At 52.3% G+C, this 12,393-nt stretch overlaps 1 protein-coding gene across 2 annotated transcripts; it reads right to left on the reverse strand.

Annotated features, from left to right (window-relative positions):
* Positions 1-1,861: 1,861 nt before the first annotated feature.
* Positions 1,862-11,742, reverse strand: CRX (cone-rod homeobox). Of its 2 annotated transcripts, XM_044435048.1 has the most exons (4): positions 11,564-11,742; positions 10,868-10,880; positions 5,444-5,602; positions 1,862-3,578 (listed from the first exon to the last, which is right to left on the reverse strand). In XM_044435048.1, the coding sequence occupies exons 1-4, from the start codon at positions 11,662-11,664 to the stop codon at positions 2,955-2,957; spliced, it is 897 nt and encodes a 298-aa protein (XP_044290983.1). In that variant the 5' UTR covers positions 11,665-11,742; the 3' UTR covers positions 1,862-2,954. The 2 variants fall into 2 exon arrangements, with proteins under 2 accessions (XP_044290983.1, XP_044290982.1); XM_044435047.1 differs by lacking the exon at positions 10,868-10,880 and having other exon boundaries at positions 5,444-5,595; positions 11,568-11,742.
* Between the last annotated feature and the right edge of the window lie 651 nt (positions 11,743-12,393).

The following is a 12,393-nucleotide window of genomic DNA, read 5'->3' on the forward strand; positions in this document are numbered from 1 at the left end:
CGAATGGAAGGCAGAATAGAATAGAATAGAATAGAATAGAATAGAATAGAATAGAATAGAATAGAATGAGGGTCTACCAAATCAGCCCCCTGCTCCACTTCCACAGGTGGTCACCCATCCAGCCACAGACTCATGCCTTTCCCACATAGCAAAGGTACCTCAATGTGCCAGCTCAACAGGCAGCTACACGAGCAGGCCGACAAATTGGTGCTGTTCCAATGCAGCCTGGGAGGAGGAGGAGGAGGCAGCGTTGGGTGGAAATCCAAAGGGGAACTGACAACAGGGCGGCAGTTTCCTTCACACCCACTCACTGAATTTCTTCCTCTGGAAATGGGCTTCAAAAATCTTTCAGGCTGCAGACAAGAAGAGCAGGCCGTATGCTAAGGGAAGAAGCATCTCTGCAGCCACTTTAAACTCTCTCGACAAGCCATGGTCTGCCTCCCGTTCTACTGTTTTGGTCCCGCCATCTCCACTGTGGGCAAACACGGGTTGCAGGTTGCTGAAGAGGTACCAGACCCTGCTAAACCACAAGCCAAAGTGAGCCGGGTGTCGTTTCCAAGTGCTTTCAGTGCTCTTGGAAACCTGGCTGCGGTTTCAAATGATGCACCAAAACGCTGCTCAGAAATTGTGCGGCTGACAGGACGGCAGGAATGTCTCCGTGTGGTGGCTGCTCCTCCCGCTGTTCTGTTCTCCTGTCCTGCAGAGAATGAAGAAATTAGCAGCGCCTCGTCTCAGTTTGAAGCATTTTCAGCCACAGCCAGACTCCTGGGCTTTGGGGCATTCATGTGGGGAGGAGACCCGCCCCAAATCCCAAGATAGTTTCCAAAACTGCAACCCCTAAACCTGTTTGTTCATTTCGACTGGCAAATTACTCTCGAATATATTTAAGAAGTTAATATTTCAGGTTAAGTTTTTTCACACATCTGGATGGACAACATCAACTGGCAAAGAGCCGAGACTCTGAGAAGGAGCTGCGAGCAGCCAACATGGGTGTCCTGAAAGGGCAGCAAATGCTTTCTTTGTTACCATATTTTTATTGCCAGAAAGGGGAGAGCTCTCCAAGCTCTCTGGTGCATCCAAAAAATGCAGCTCGCTTTGGGTACGAGGCACTTGGACTGGGTAGCAGGTGTCATTTGCTCCTGTGCCTTCAGCAGTCCTGGTTTCAGGAAAACCTTTAGACGTGGAAGATGCATGCATTAAATAAATACATGAGCCAACTTCCCTAGGTCCCCATTCTAACCAGTACTCCACACTGGCTCGTGTGTCCCTTTTGACTGCAACTTCATCTGGAGACGTCGGAAGGGTATGCCCAGCTTCACGCTGCAGAACGTTTCAGGTTTTTTGCAGATCAAGGACTGTTAAAAGCACAGAAGCAGCCCTGTGACTTTCCAAGCGGTTCAGCTCTGCTCGCTCCCACGCTGATGGTGACCTTCGGCAGAACTCTGTTGCGCCAGACTGCAGAACAAGCCCCGTTCCACGACACACCTGCATAGTTGCTCCGAGTTCGCAAAATCAAGGGTTTAAATTTGCAGCAGAAATCAACACCGAACAAAACAAAACGAAACAAAAAACGCCAAAGCCACAGTTCCTTTTTCACCTAGTTTGGTTTTTTTACATTTTAATTTTTTAAACCACTGACAATTTTTGTAACTGTACAGAAATTGCTCATCACAGACTAACACAATAAATAGGGCCATCAAAAAATAACCTGCATGGAATGCTTCCCATCTACAGCAAAATAGTGTAATTGTTTCTTTACCCCAAACCACCCTCCCCAAAAAACCCAACTAAGTAAACTAGACTAAGAAATCTCTAATACTGTTTACAAAATAGACCTTTTAAAAAATTTAAAAGCCCGGTTCCTTAATGCATGGGGGCACAGAAGCAATTATGTTCTTGTCAGTCTGTTTTAATGCTTCCTTCAGAGAGCATCTCGCTTCCGATGAAGATGCAGCGACAAGAAGCTTGGCTTCATCTCCCATTCTGCTGGTCTCCTCTCTGCAGAGGCGTGGCTAGTGCTGGACCCTGGAACCAAAATCCAGGGCCTTGCAGCCCAGGGGGCCCTAAAAGATCACTTAGACTGCGGCACAGAGAGGCCAAGACCAGCGCAGAAGCCAGCTCCACCTCATTCCTGCAGTTAAGATACTGTGATTTGGATGGCGAATAGGACACTGCCCACGTTCCATGTATTTTTCTTTACTTAACAGGGTTGGCAAACTGTCCTCTGCTTCTTATTGCTGTAACATGGCAGGCAACTGAAATGAGCTGGGTGCTAGAGAAACTTCCTCACGCTGATTTCGGCCATCGACTCAGCTACTCTTCTTGCTGTTGTTCAATATGAATTGAGGGAGAGCGCGAGTGACTGAGAGCACCCGACGTGGCTTCTGAGAGGAAATGCTCTTGAAAACATTGTCCACTCTTTGCTCTGGCTGTAGAAATTGTCATTTCGAACATGCCGAAGCATGTGCCAGGAGAAAATTCCAACCTCCAACCCGACTGTTCTGTTACTGCTTGTGGCCAGACAGGTCCATTCATCCCCCGAGGCTTGGAACCCTGGGATCAAGATACAGCAGGCTATCCCAGCTAGTGGGAGGTTGTCTGGAGATTTCAGTGGCTGAATCCAGGCCAAGCATCTGCAGGTCTGAGGGCTGAGTGTACGAAGCGATGGCTGCACACGAGTTCCTACCTTTGCATAGACGTCTTCTCCTTGACCTGTTGCCGGATGAGAGCTTCCGGAAACAGCGCCAAAAACAGAGCGATGCCAAAGTCTGTGTAACCTGGTCGAGGAAAGAAAGAAGAAGAACTCTCCTCTTCTGGAGGAGGGTGGGGGGAAGCCTGGGAAATCAAGAGGGGAAACAGCGAGTCTTGTGCCAAGCGTGGACAGGAGAGGCTGTCCCAAGATGCTACGCGAAGGGGGAGGCGGCTTTTCGGAGGGGCGCAGTGTGGACGGCGTTTCACAAGACCTGGAATTTCCAAGAGCTTTGGTCTTTGTAATCCAAGCAGTCGGTAGCATTGAAGTTGAGCTTCCAGGATGCTGCCTGGTCCTTGTAGTCTAGGCAATCCACCGAGCTGAAGCCCAGCCCCGCCGCCCCATAGCCCTGGCTGGAGAGCGAGGCCGGCGACTGGCTCAGGTGGCTGCCCATGGTGGGGGTGGCGATGGGGCTCAGGGCGGCGCCGGGCGCAGAGAGCTGCGGGTGCATGGGGGACAGGTAGGAGCTGCAGTCAAGGCCGCTGAAGTAGGAGGTCGAGCCGGCATAGGTCTGGGTGTAGCCAGGGGCCTGGGTGTATGTCATGGGGTAGGCGGTGGAGCGCTGCATGCAGGGGGTGGTCGAGGCGGACAGGGGGTCGGGGATCGGCGAGATGGAGGCCGGGCTCCAGATGGAGACGGTGGCGCTGGCGCTGGAGCTGGGCGTCACCGACGTGCCGGCCGGCGGGGGGCTGTACTGCTCGTTCGTGCTGGTCTCCGAGCTGGTCTCGCGGGCGGGGGAGGTCTTCTTCTTCGCCGGACGGGCCTTGGCCTGGCCGCTGCTCTGCTGCTGCTGCTGGCGGCACTTGGCCCGCCTGTTCTTGAACCACACCTGCAAGGAAGAAAGCATGGCGGGTGAAGCCTTTGGGTGGAACCAACGATCAGGGCGATGGTAGCCCGGGGACCCATGTCATCGCAGCACTGCTAGCAGGACGCAGGGGATTTCAGGGAGCCACCGGCAGGGGCCAAGACGTTCAGGCCTCGGGAGCAGGCCTGCAAAGCTGCTTCCCCTGGATATTTCCATAGTGTGTCATTTACCCGATGCATTCATTTATCCAATAATTAAAGGCTGCCTGCCAGTGCATGATCAATAGGAGGGCTGTACAAATCACCCATCCCAACCCCCTGACTTAGGATAATGCACCCAAGCAGCAGTGGGGTTCTCCTGAGTGTCCAAGCACTGATCGTGAGGGCCGCCATCTTTGTTTGTGGCCACCATTTTGTTCATGGAGTTATTCTGCAGCATTCCAAAGATGGCTGCCAACCTGGGAGCCCTGGCAGATCCTGACAGGAGGTGGATGCTGAACCAGTGCTGATGCCCAATGGGAAGGGGAGAATCAGACCCTGAGCGGACCTTTCGAGGACCACAAGCTGCCTAAGAGACAGGAGCAGGGACTGCTTCCACATTCACGTCCAAGCAGGGAATGGAATGATAAAACCAGAGAATCTTTCAAGAAATAGATTGCAGGGCCTCCTTCTCTTTGTAAAGAATCACGTCAGCCATCGGGGCCACGCTGGACATGGTTTCAGGTTTCTGTTTGCACACGCAAAGACATCCTTTTAGCCCAACCAAGAATGCGAGGTTCCTCTTCATTCTATCCCAGGCTCTCTAACCCTCAGAAAACCCTCCAAGGATAGTGGAAGTCTTCCTGAGATGGGTCAGTTTATGGAAAACGCTCCCCCAGTGAGAGAGGTTGTTATCCCCTCGGCAGGTCAAGATTCTCCTTTACTCTCAGGCATCTGACAATCTCTTGCTAATAAATGTCATATATAAATTACATAGGATAAACGTCTAACCAGTGATGGAATTTCTGCTGTTGAATGAACGAGATTGTTTTCAAATACAGGGGCAAAGTCCCAAGCGTGGTGAGGCAGAAAAGAGGGGCATGCTGGGAACGGCGGGCTTTGGATTTGGGCTCGTGGGCAGTATAGAAATTTTTTCAATGAATAAATAGGATTGTGCTCCGGATGAATTTCCCCTTATATCCAATCTTGCAGCTTTGAGGTTTTAATCTTTTGTACCATGCCCAGAGAACTCTGGCTACCGAGCATGCAGAAATGTGGTTATTAATAACACTGAGAACACGGAGAGATTCCAGTGCAGATTGTCACCCCGAGAGCCCTGTTTCCCATGTGCTTGGCTCTCCTGGGAACTCCCCCTGCCCCCTGGTCTCAGGCAGTTGCCCAGGACGGCTCTACCTGTCCTCTTCAGGACCAGGAAAGTGCGCCCAAGGTATGCAAAATGCATTAAACATGAACAACAGGTTCAGGTAGAATCAGACAGAGACCTGGAATCAGAAGCTTATTTTCCCAAAGGCGTGTGATTCTGTTTGCACAGGGATGAGAGTTGTCCGTGCAGCTGGAACCCGAGCGACTCTCTTGGGCCTGCGTGACTGACTGCTCAGTTCAGGGAAACAGGGCGAAAGGTCCCAGGCCACGGAGAACCCTGGTGCTCCTTGTGGCTATCGGACACCTGCGGGGTGACATCTGCAAGCAGCCCCCTGGCTATCTGTGAGGGGCGCAGAAGTGCAGCCGAGAGCAGTTCAGAACCTGTTTGGGAACTGCGGAGCACTTTAATGCGTGGGCGGTTTGGGCGTTTACAAAATGCTTTGGCCCCACTGCTGGAGACCCCCCCCCGGGGGATCCGCAGCATCTTCAGCCCTCGATGCCCCACAGCAAAGCAGCAAACAGCCCCACCTGCACTCGGGATTCAGGCAGGTTGATCTTCAGGGCCACTTCCTCGCGCATGAAGATGTCCGGGTAGCGAGTCTTGGCGAACAGTGCCTCCAAAATATCCAGCTGGGCTCGAGTGAATGTCGTGCGCTCGCGCCTTTGTTTCCGTGGGGTGGCTGCAGGTGGAGGATGGGAAAGCGGTCAGGGAGAAGGCAAGGAAGCAGTGAAGGCGCAATGTTAGCAGACCCCTTCCCTCTCTACACACCAGTACCAGATCTTACTGGGATGTTTTATTTAGAGTGAAAAACAGCGGTGCCAACCCCAGTGTGGTTTGCAGAGCCATTTCAGTCAAAAAACCCCCCCAGCACATTACCCAAACAGCCTACGAATCAAAAAAGGGAAGGGAAGATTCCAGAAGGAATGAACGTACAGGTACTTTTGTCTTTCCTTTTTCAGTTGGGGAGGAGGGACAACTCTAAAGCCACATTCGCCAAAGTGCTCTCTCTCAGATGTGTTGGACTACAATCCCCATCGACCCCAAAATGCATGACTAATAGTCAGGGGTGATAGGAATCATACCCCAAAACATCTGGAAGGAATTGGGGTGGGGAAAGCAGTCATTGGAAATACTTGCGTGTCCAATGGAATCTCCTTTTTCAGAATTAACTATCTGCAAGTTTAAAGTGTGCCTCATGCATTATCTCAGCAATCTTTAATCCTGCAAGGTAGGCTAGTAGCTGCCAGTGTAGTTAGTTAACTAATCTACCTACCACTTGACTAGAAACAGAGTCAGAAGGCATCCCCTGGGCCATCTAGTCTGACCCCCGGCTCCAGCCGGCTCCTCTCATGACATGCCTAATCTGTCTCCTGGTTTCACATTTTTGCTTATACATAAGCACAAGTCCATGTATAGGCTAACTATTGTTAACCGTCCAGGAAGCATCAGCTATTGGGGCAGTATAAAAATGAAATAAATACAGAAGTACACATGCATAATATTCCATGACCAAAAAACCTGCTGTGTTAAGGACAGAGGTCGGCCTACCTTAGGCTGGCTCAAGCTCCACAAACCCAGGAAATCAGATGCTTAGCTTGATGCCCCCCCAAAAATGCGGCCATTATTAGGCAAGCCATGCTAACAAGCCACAGACAACCCTGGCTCAACCCAAGGAAGGGTTTCTCCAGCCACATGGAAAGGCACAGAAGCCGTCCTGTATCAGGACCACATGGGGCAGCCTGGCTCATCCCCAGCTGGCTTTGGGCCTGAAGAACCCAGGAACCCAGAACCCAGGAACAGTGTGGGACTTCAGGCGCAAGCAGGAACAAGTTCCCATTACGGACCAGAATGCCCCTGAGGGGCAGAAAGGGTTACAACGGTTTGAGTTGGTGCGGGTAGAAGAACAGAGCCAGGCAGCAAAGCTAAGGGTGAGGAATTCTGAGAGTTTTAGTCCAAACATCTGGAGGACTCCAGCTTGGAAAGGTTGTCTCTTCAAAAAGGAACATGTGGCAGTCCCGTTTCAGCTGAACAGATTTGGCCTCGGACCGCAGAACGCCGGCTTTAAAGCGTGGCTGCTCAGTAAATCCACTGCGTGACCTTGGGCAAATCACGTGTAAAAATTGGGATGCGGAGGAGCTTCTCTGCTCCCTTCATCAAGGCAGGAAAAAAGAACCCCTTATTTAAACAACTCTTTCCCACTTTTACTGGCCTATTCTAGGCTAAAATATTTTCTAGCTTCTTATATAGGTTTTAAAATCAAATAAATTTATTTTCCATAACTTTCTGTCTTCTGGATGATGCAATGATCATGCCAATTCCAAGAATGGCTTTCTTTTATAGGTCTTCAGAACAAAACTGGGATTTTAGCACTGTAAACACTACTGCATTCTTGATCTCTGCCTAGGTGTGAGAGCCGGGCTGTCATGGAGAGGGTATCTGAACATCCATTCCTAAGGTCGCCATCAGATGGGGACAACTTGATGGCACATCACAACAACCAAAATGGAGATCATCTATTTGTTATAACTGATTTCTTACAAAGGCCATTCTACCCTGTCACACAAGCTCCTGTGCAGGCACCCAAATAGATACCCACACGCACAGACCACCTGCTGGTTTTCTAGCTACAAAACCTAGTCTTGTCACTAACCACTGGGTAGCACTTTCCAGCACACAACCAGAGAATGTGTTTGCTCCCTTGCAAAAGCAAGAAGTAGCTGCTGCAAACCCGCCCCCCCGTCCTTTCCCCAGTGGCGAAGGGATGCAGCGGGGGGGGGGGGGGGTGTTAGTCCAATGCATCTGGGGCACAACAGGCCCAGTAAGGCTGATCGGGCCATTGTTATTTTTCTTAGCATCATGCATGGGGGGATGTGGCTCCCCCCCCAGTGGCATTCTGGGATCTGCCCACAGAGCATCTTCCTGGTCTTTCACCCCGATTTTCCCCGTTGGGCTCGTATCTTTTCACGGATATGAAGGAAAATGGGTGGGTTTATTTTCTGCCGTGCTCAAATGCCACGCAGAGCCACGGGTGCGGCCCCTGCTTTCCGGCCCTCGTGGCATTCCTGGAGTTGTGACGCTTGCTGTGACATTGCTGAACGAGAAGGCTGGCACAGCACAACTGCACCTCTCTCTGTGTCATTTCCTTCCCAGCTGGCGTAGTACAGACACATCTGCTTTGCCCCTTTTTAAAACTTCCGTGGCTTCGCACTTGCACACTTCTGGAGATATGATGCCCTTTTGCAAACATCTCGCAAAGTAGTGTTGTGTAGCAGGGAACAAAAACTGCCCCAAACTGCAGACGCGCAGCGTGGAGGTCTCAAAGGGCCTTGTCTCCTAAGAAAAACCTTGTTGGTAAAAAAAAAAGAAGAAGAAGTTGGGCAGGGAAAAGGGGGCATTTCAATTTCTTTTCTGGGGAAACAAACTTCAGGCAGAGAGATCTCAGCCCAACCTACCTCACAGGGTTGTTGTTGCGGGAATAAGATGGAGGAGAAGATGTAAGCTGCCTTGAGCCCTTTGTAGGAAAAAGGCAAGATATACATTGAAAAATAAATAAATAAAATAAATTCAGTGAAGGGAAGGCAGAGGGGCAGCCCATGCGGGGCAAAGGCCTGCTCTGCTCGTGTGGGGCTCTGGCATAGCAGAGAGTATTGGTGCCTTGTATTTTCATTTCAGCTGCCCTGGGCAGCTGGGTGACGGGGATGATGGACTCGCACAGACGCGGGATTCCAGGGGGAAGCGTCGGGGCTCCAGTGAGCCACCCCTCTCTCTCTCTCTCTCTCTGGCACACAGGTGAGTCACCTGTGCACATGTTCACAGAGGCAGGCAGAAATGGAAGGAGGGAAATGGTAGTGGAGGGGGGGGAAATGGGGGGGGGAGGAGGAAGGCGGGAAAGGTAGGCATGTGTTGCCTTAGGGGGCGAGCAGGAAGAAACCTTGACTGTGATAGAAATCTGTGGGATTCCAGTTTAGGAAAAAGGAGGCGGGAACAAGCTGCATTCACCAGCAGGCTTCTGAGTCATCTGACTCAGATCCAAATTTCACCCTCTGAATTCTCCCCAGATAAAAAGCTAAATAAATAAATAGATAAATTTAAGTGGGCTTATTTGTCTTGCCGAGCTGGAAAAAAAAAACCAAGTCAGGTCTCCCTGTTGATTTCCCTTCCTTGATGTAATGAAAAAGAGGGAATGCTGGCCTGCAACTGGGAAAGATCGGTGGAAAATATCCCTCCACCCCAATGGCCTGAAGCCATTCTTAAGTGGTGCATCTCCAAAGCAAAGCTCCGAACCCCACTGGGAATTCCTGGTATGCCACTCCTGGCTACTGAGAGGATGGGTGAAATAAAGGAGGAGGACTTATTTTCTTGGGAAGGGCAACCAAATCATTTTCTACCTGGAAAATGGAACCAAGAAACATGCGCTACAATTCCAAGAAGGAAGTATTCTAATTTTTGGCAATATGATAGATAAACTAGGTATTACGTAGCTAGTACTCAGCCTGGGTTAACTCTGAGGTACCTAGCAGGTCCAGATGTGTTTCTTGCTGGCGTCTCTTGGTTAAAATTAAAATGTTCATTTAAAAAAAAAAAAAACTAGAAAAATGTGCTCCCCTCCTTCAAAACTGACAGCTTTACCCGGGTTCAAAAAAGTGTTTTTGGTGCTTTGGAGCTCAAGTTGGGCAAGTTACTTTTCTTTCTGTCCCAACAGCTGGCCTTCTGAGAATTTCTATGCCCACCGCAGTAGCCATTTTGTGCTTGGGCAAGCCCCCCACCCCACCCCACCCCACCGCAGCCATTTTGTGTGCGTACATACACCATGCTCAACTTTTCAGATGTGCCCACCCACCCAAAAAGGCTTGGGACCCCCGGGCTAATTTATGAATTCGTTTCCCATCCTCAAAATAAAATAATATTTTTATTACTCTAGGTGGCCAAATTGCAGATAATTATTTCTCATAACTAGTATTTAAACTATCTGCATACTGGTTGATATGCTGAGATTGCTATGCAGCTTAATTTTTTAAATACAATATAATATAAAAATCATATAATGTGTTCAATTGGTAACACCGAGAGTAAAGCAGAGGAGTATGATTACAAGTCAGGAAACGTTAAAGAATATAGTTTTGCCTTTGCTAACTTCACTGGGCAGCATCAACATAAAATAAATGGATGCCAATCCAATGGATGTGTCTTTCAGAGGTGTCTAAAGCAGAGTTTGCTCTCAGACCAGAGCTGGTCTAGGAAGAGCACCCATTTACTTTCATTTCTTAGCCCATTTCCCCTGAAAATACCTCGATTTAGGAGAAAGGAATGGGGTGAAGGATGCTGCCAGGCTGGACTATGTGCGTCTCAGATTGCGTTGAACCCAAGGGACCTCCGGGACCCTTTTCCCGAGAACCTCAGAACTTCTCCCCCCTTCCCCGTGCAGAGCCACAAGCTGCTTTGGAAAAGAATCCTCTTCCTCTTGGGGAGGGGAACGTGCAGTTACAAAACTGAAATTCGGTGCCCCCGTTGTAAAGACCTGGGCTGCACATTTTTGACTCCAGTTCGGTTTCTCACCATCGCATCGTTTAATTTAGGAAGTCGAGCCCGTTTGATTTCTTGCAACAACCCATGGGCTGCAATCCCAAATCAAGGGAGGTGTTTGCAGAAATCGTCTGTATCGTTTTGAGTGAACGGGTTTTTACAAAGCAGGTGTTGTTTTCCCACTAAAATCTCCTGGAGTTTACTTTGGCTAGAATACCTCCCCGAGTGCTTCCATAAGCATGTAAACTTCTCCCTTTGGCTTCCCGTCCTACCTTGACCTCCCTTCTCCACCTGAGACAGGAATTTGGAGGGGGACGCAGGGGCGATGGAAGTGCGGGTAGCGGGGAGGGCATGATGGGCTCTTAAAAATGACACACAACGGCTTTAAAAATAAAATTCAGCGGAGGACCGTGGCGCGCGCGCACTCTGCATGCAAACCATCTTCTGCCAAGGCGGACCCTGAACTTGCCTACAAGTGGCACTGAGGAAAACACAAAACCAAAAGATGCATTTTGCCTCCCCCCGCCCCCGCTCACCCCGCCCCGAGCGCAGGGAATCCCTCCCAAGACTGGGGTGGAGGCAACCCTTTTAACAGGCTTTCTGCAAAATCCGCCACGCCACGAGGTTCTTCGCTTGCCACAAAAGCAACACCCGAGACGGGCGCGATTTGTTTCCAAGCCGCGTCACTTTTTGACCGGGAGAAGGACGATGCAGCGGGAATCCGCACGAGCTCCCGCGCTGGCACGGAGGGCGCACTTCGTGGCGAGCCTGCGCACACGCGCGCCAAGCGCGGCCGAGCTCTCCCGCCGGGCTGGCTCGTGTTCACACCGGGCCATCCGGAGCGGCCCGCGCTGAGCTGCGCGCTCCGGCAGGGTCCCGAGCGGGAGCGGGAGCAGAAGCAAGAGCAAGAGCTGCGCCGGGGCCGCTGCGCCGGGGCCCCGCCACAGGACCGCCCCCCCGGCGGCGAAGTTCGCCCTGCCGGCACTCCTGATGCGGCATCGCTGCCGGGCCTGTCGCGAGCGCCCCCATCCGTGGCCCAAACCGAATCGAGGGCTCGGTGGCCCCGCGCGCCGCGCCTCCAAGCCGGGCAGCACCCGGAGGGGGTGGGTGGGGTGGGGGTGCACTTACTGGGGTATCCGACGGCCGAATGGAGCAAGTCCATGCCCGGGCCGGCCAAGGTGAGCCCGTTGACCGCGTAATGGGGTTGCTTGATGTAGGACATCATGTCAGAAGGTCGGCGGCCCCCCCGGTTCGGCTCGGCCGGCGCTGGAGTCCCTCGGCTCGCCCTCCGCGCAGTCTCTCGCCTCCGGGGCTATCCGGGTCCGCTCAGCATCCGAGGAGGGCTGGAGCTGCAAGGGGCGAGAAGTAGCTCACCGGGGGGCTCGGGCCGCCCCCCCCCCCGCGGGCAGGAGGGCGAGGTGGGGAGGGGGCTGGCCAATGGGGCGCGGGGCGCGTCCCACCTCCAGGTGGCGGCCTGGAAGGGCCCCTTCGCCCGCGCCCGCCTGGCAGCGCCTCTCCCGGGCAGAGGGGGCCGCGGGGGGGGGGGATTTTAGCAAGTCAAAGGGGGAAGCTAATGGGCGCCATCAGGCCACTCGGCCCGCGCTCTGGGGCCTATTATTACCTAAACGAGCGGGCTAAGTCAACACATTAAGCCTTCTGGGGCCCTCGCGCTGGGCGGGGCGGGACCCCGGCTCTGCCAGGGGGCTCCGCGGCTTCAGGGGTCTGGCAACCCGAGGGGAGGGGTCGAGCAGCGCGGGGTTAGCAGCAGCAGCGGCAACAATTAGGATCAGATGTGTTTCATTCCTTCCCTCCGTTGAAGCAGGCCGCCCCAACGCGAATCGTCGAAGCGCTCCGTGTGGGGCGGCGGTGGGGCGGGGTGGGGGAGACGGCTGCAAACATGCGAGACCTTTCTGGGGGGTAACAGGAGCCCACAGTTGCTCTGAGTTCAACCACG

This window comes from Varanus komodoensis, unplaced genomic scaffold (genome assembly GCF_004798865.1).
Source record: "Varanus komodoensis strain SLA01 unplaced genomic scaffold, ASM479886v1 scaffold29_1, whole genome shotgun sequence".
Taxonomy (NCBI): Eukaryota; Metazoa; Chordata; class Lepidosauria; order Squamata; family Varanidae; genus Varanus; species Varanus komodoensis.

What these genes read in the sequence shown, in the direction of transcription:
- CRX (XM_044435048.1), bottom strand. Translation starts at nt 11,664, where the DNA reads ATGATGTCCTACATCAAGCAACCCCATTACGCGGTCAACGGGCTCACC. An exon ending in TGCCTGAATCCCGAGTGCAG is followed by an intron (nt 3,579 to 5,443) that starts GTGGGGCTGTTT and finishes TCTTCCTTGCAG; the next exon opens with GTGTGGTTCAAGAACAGGCG.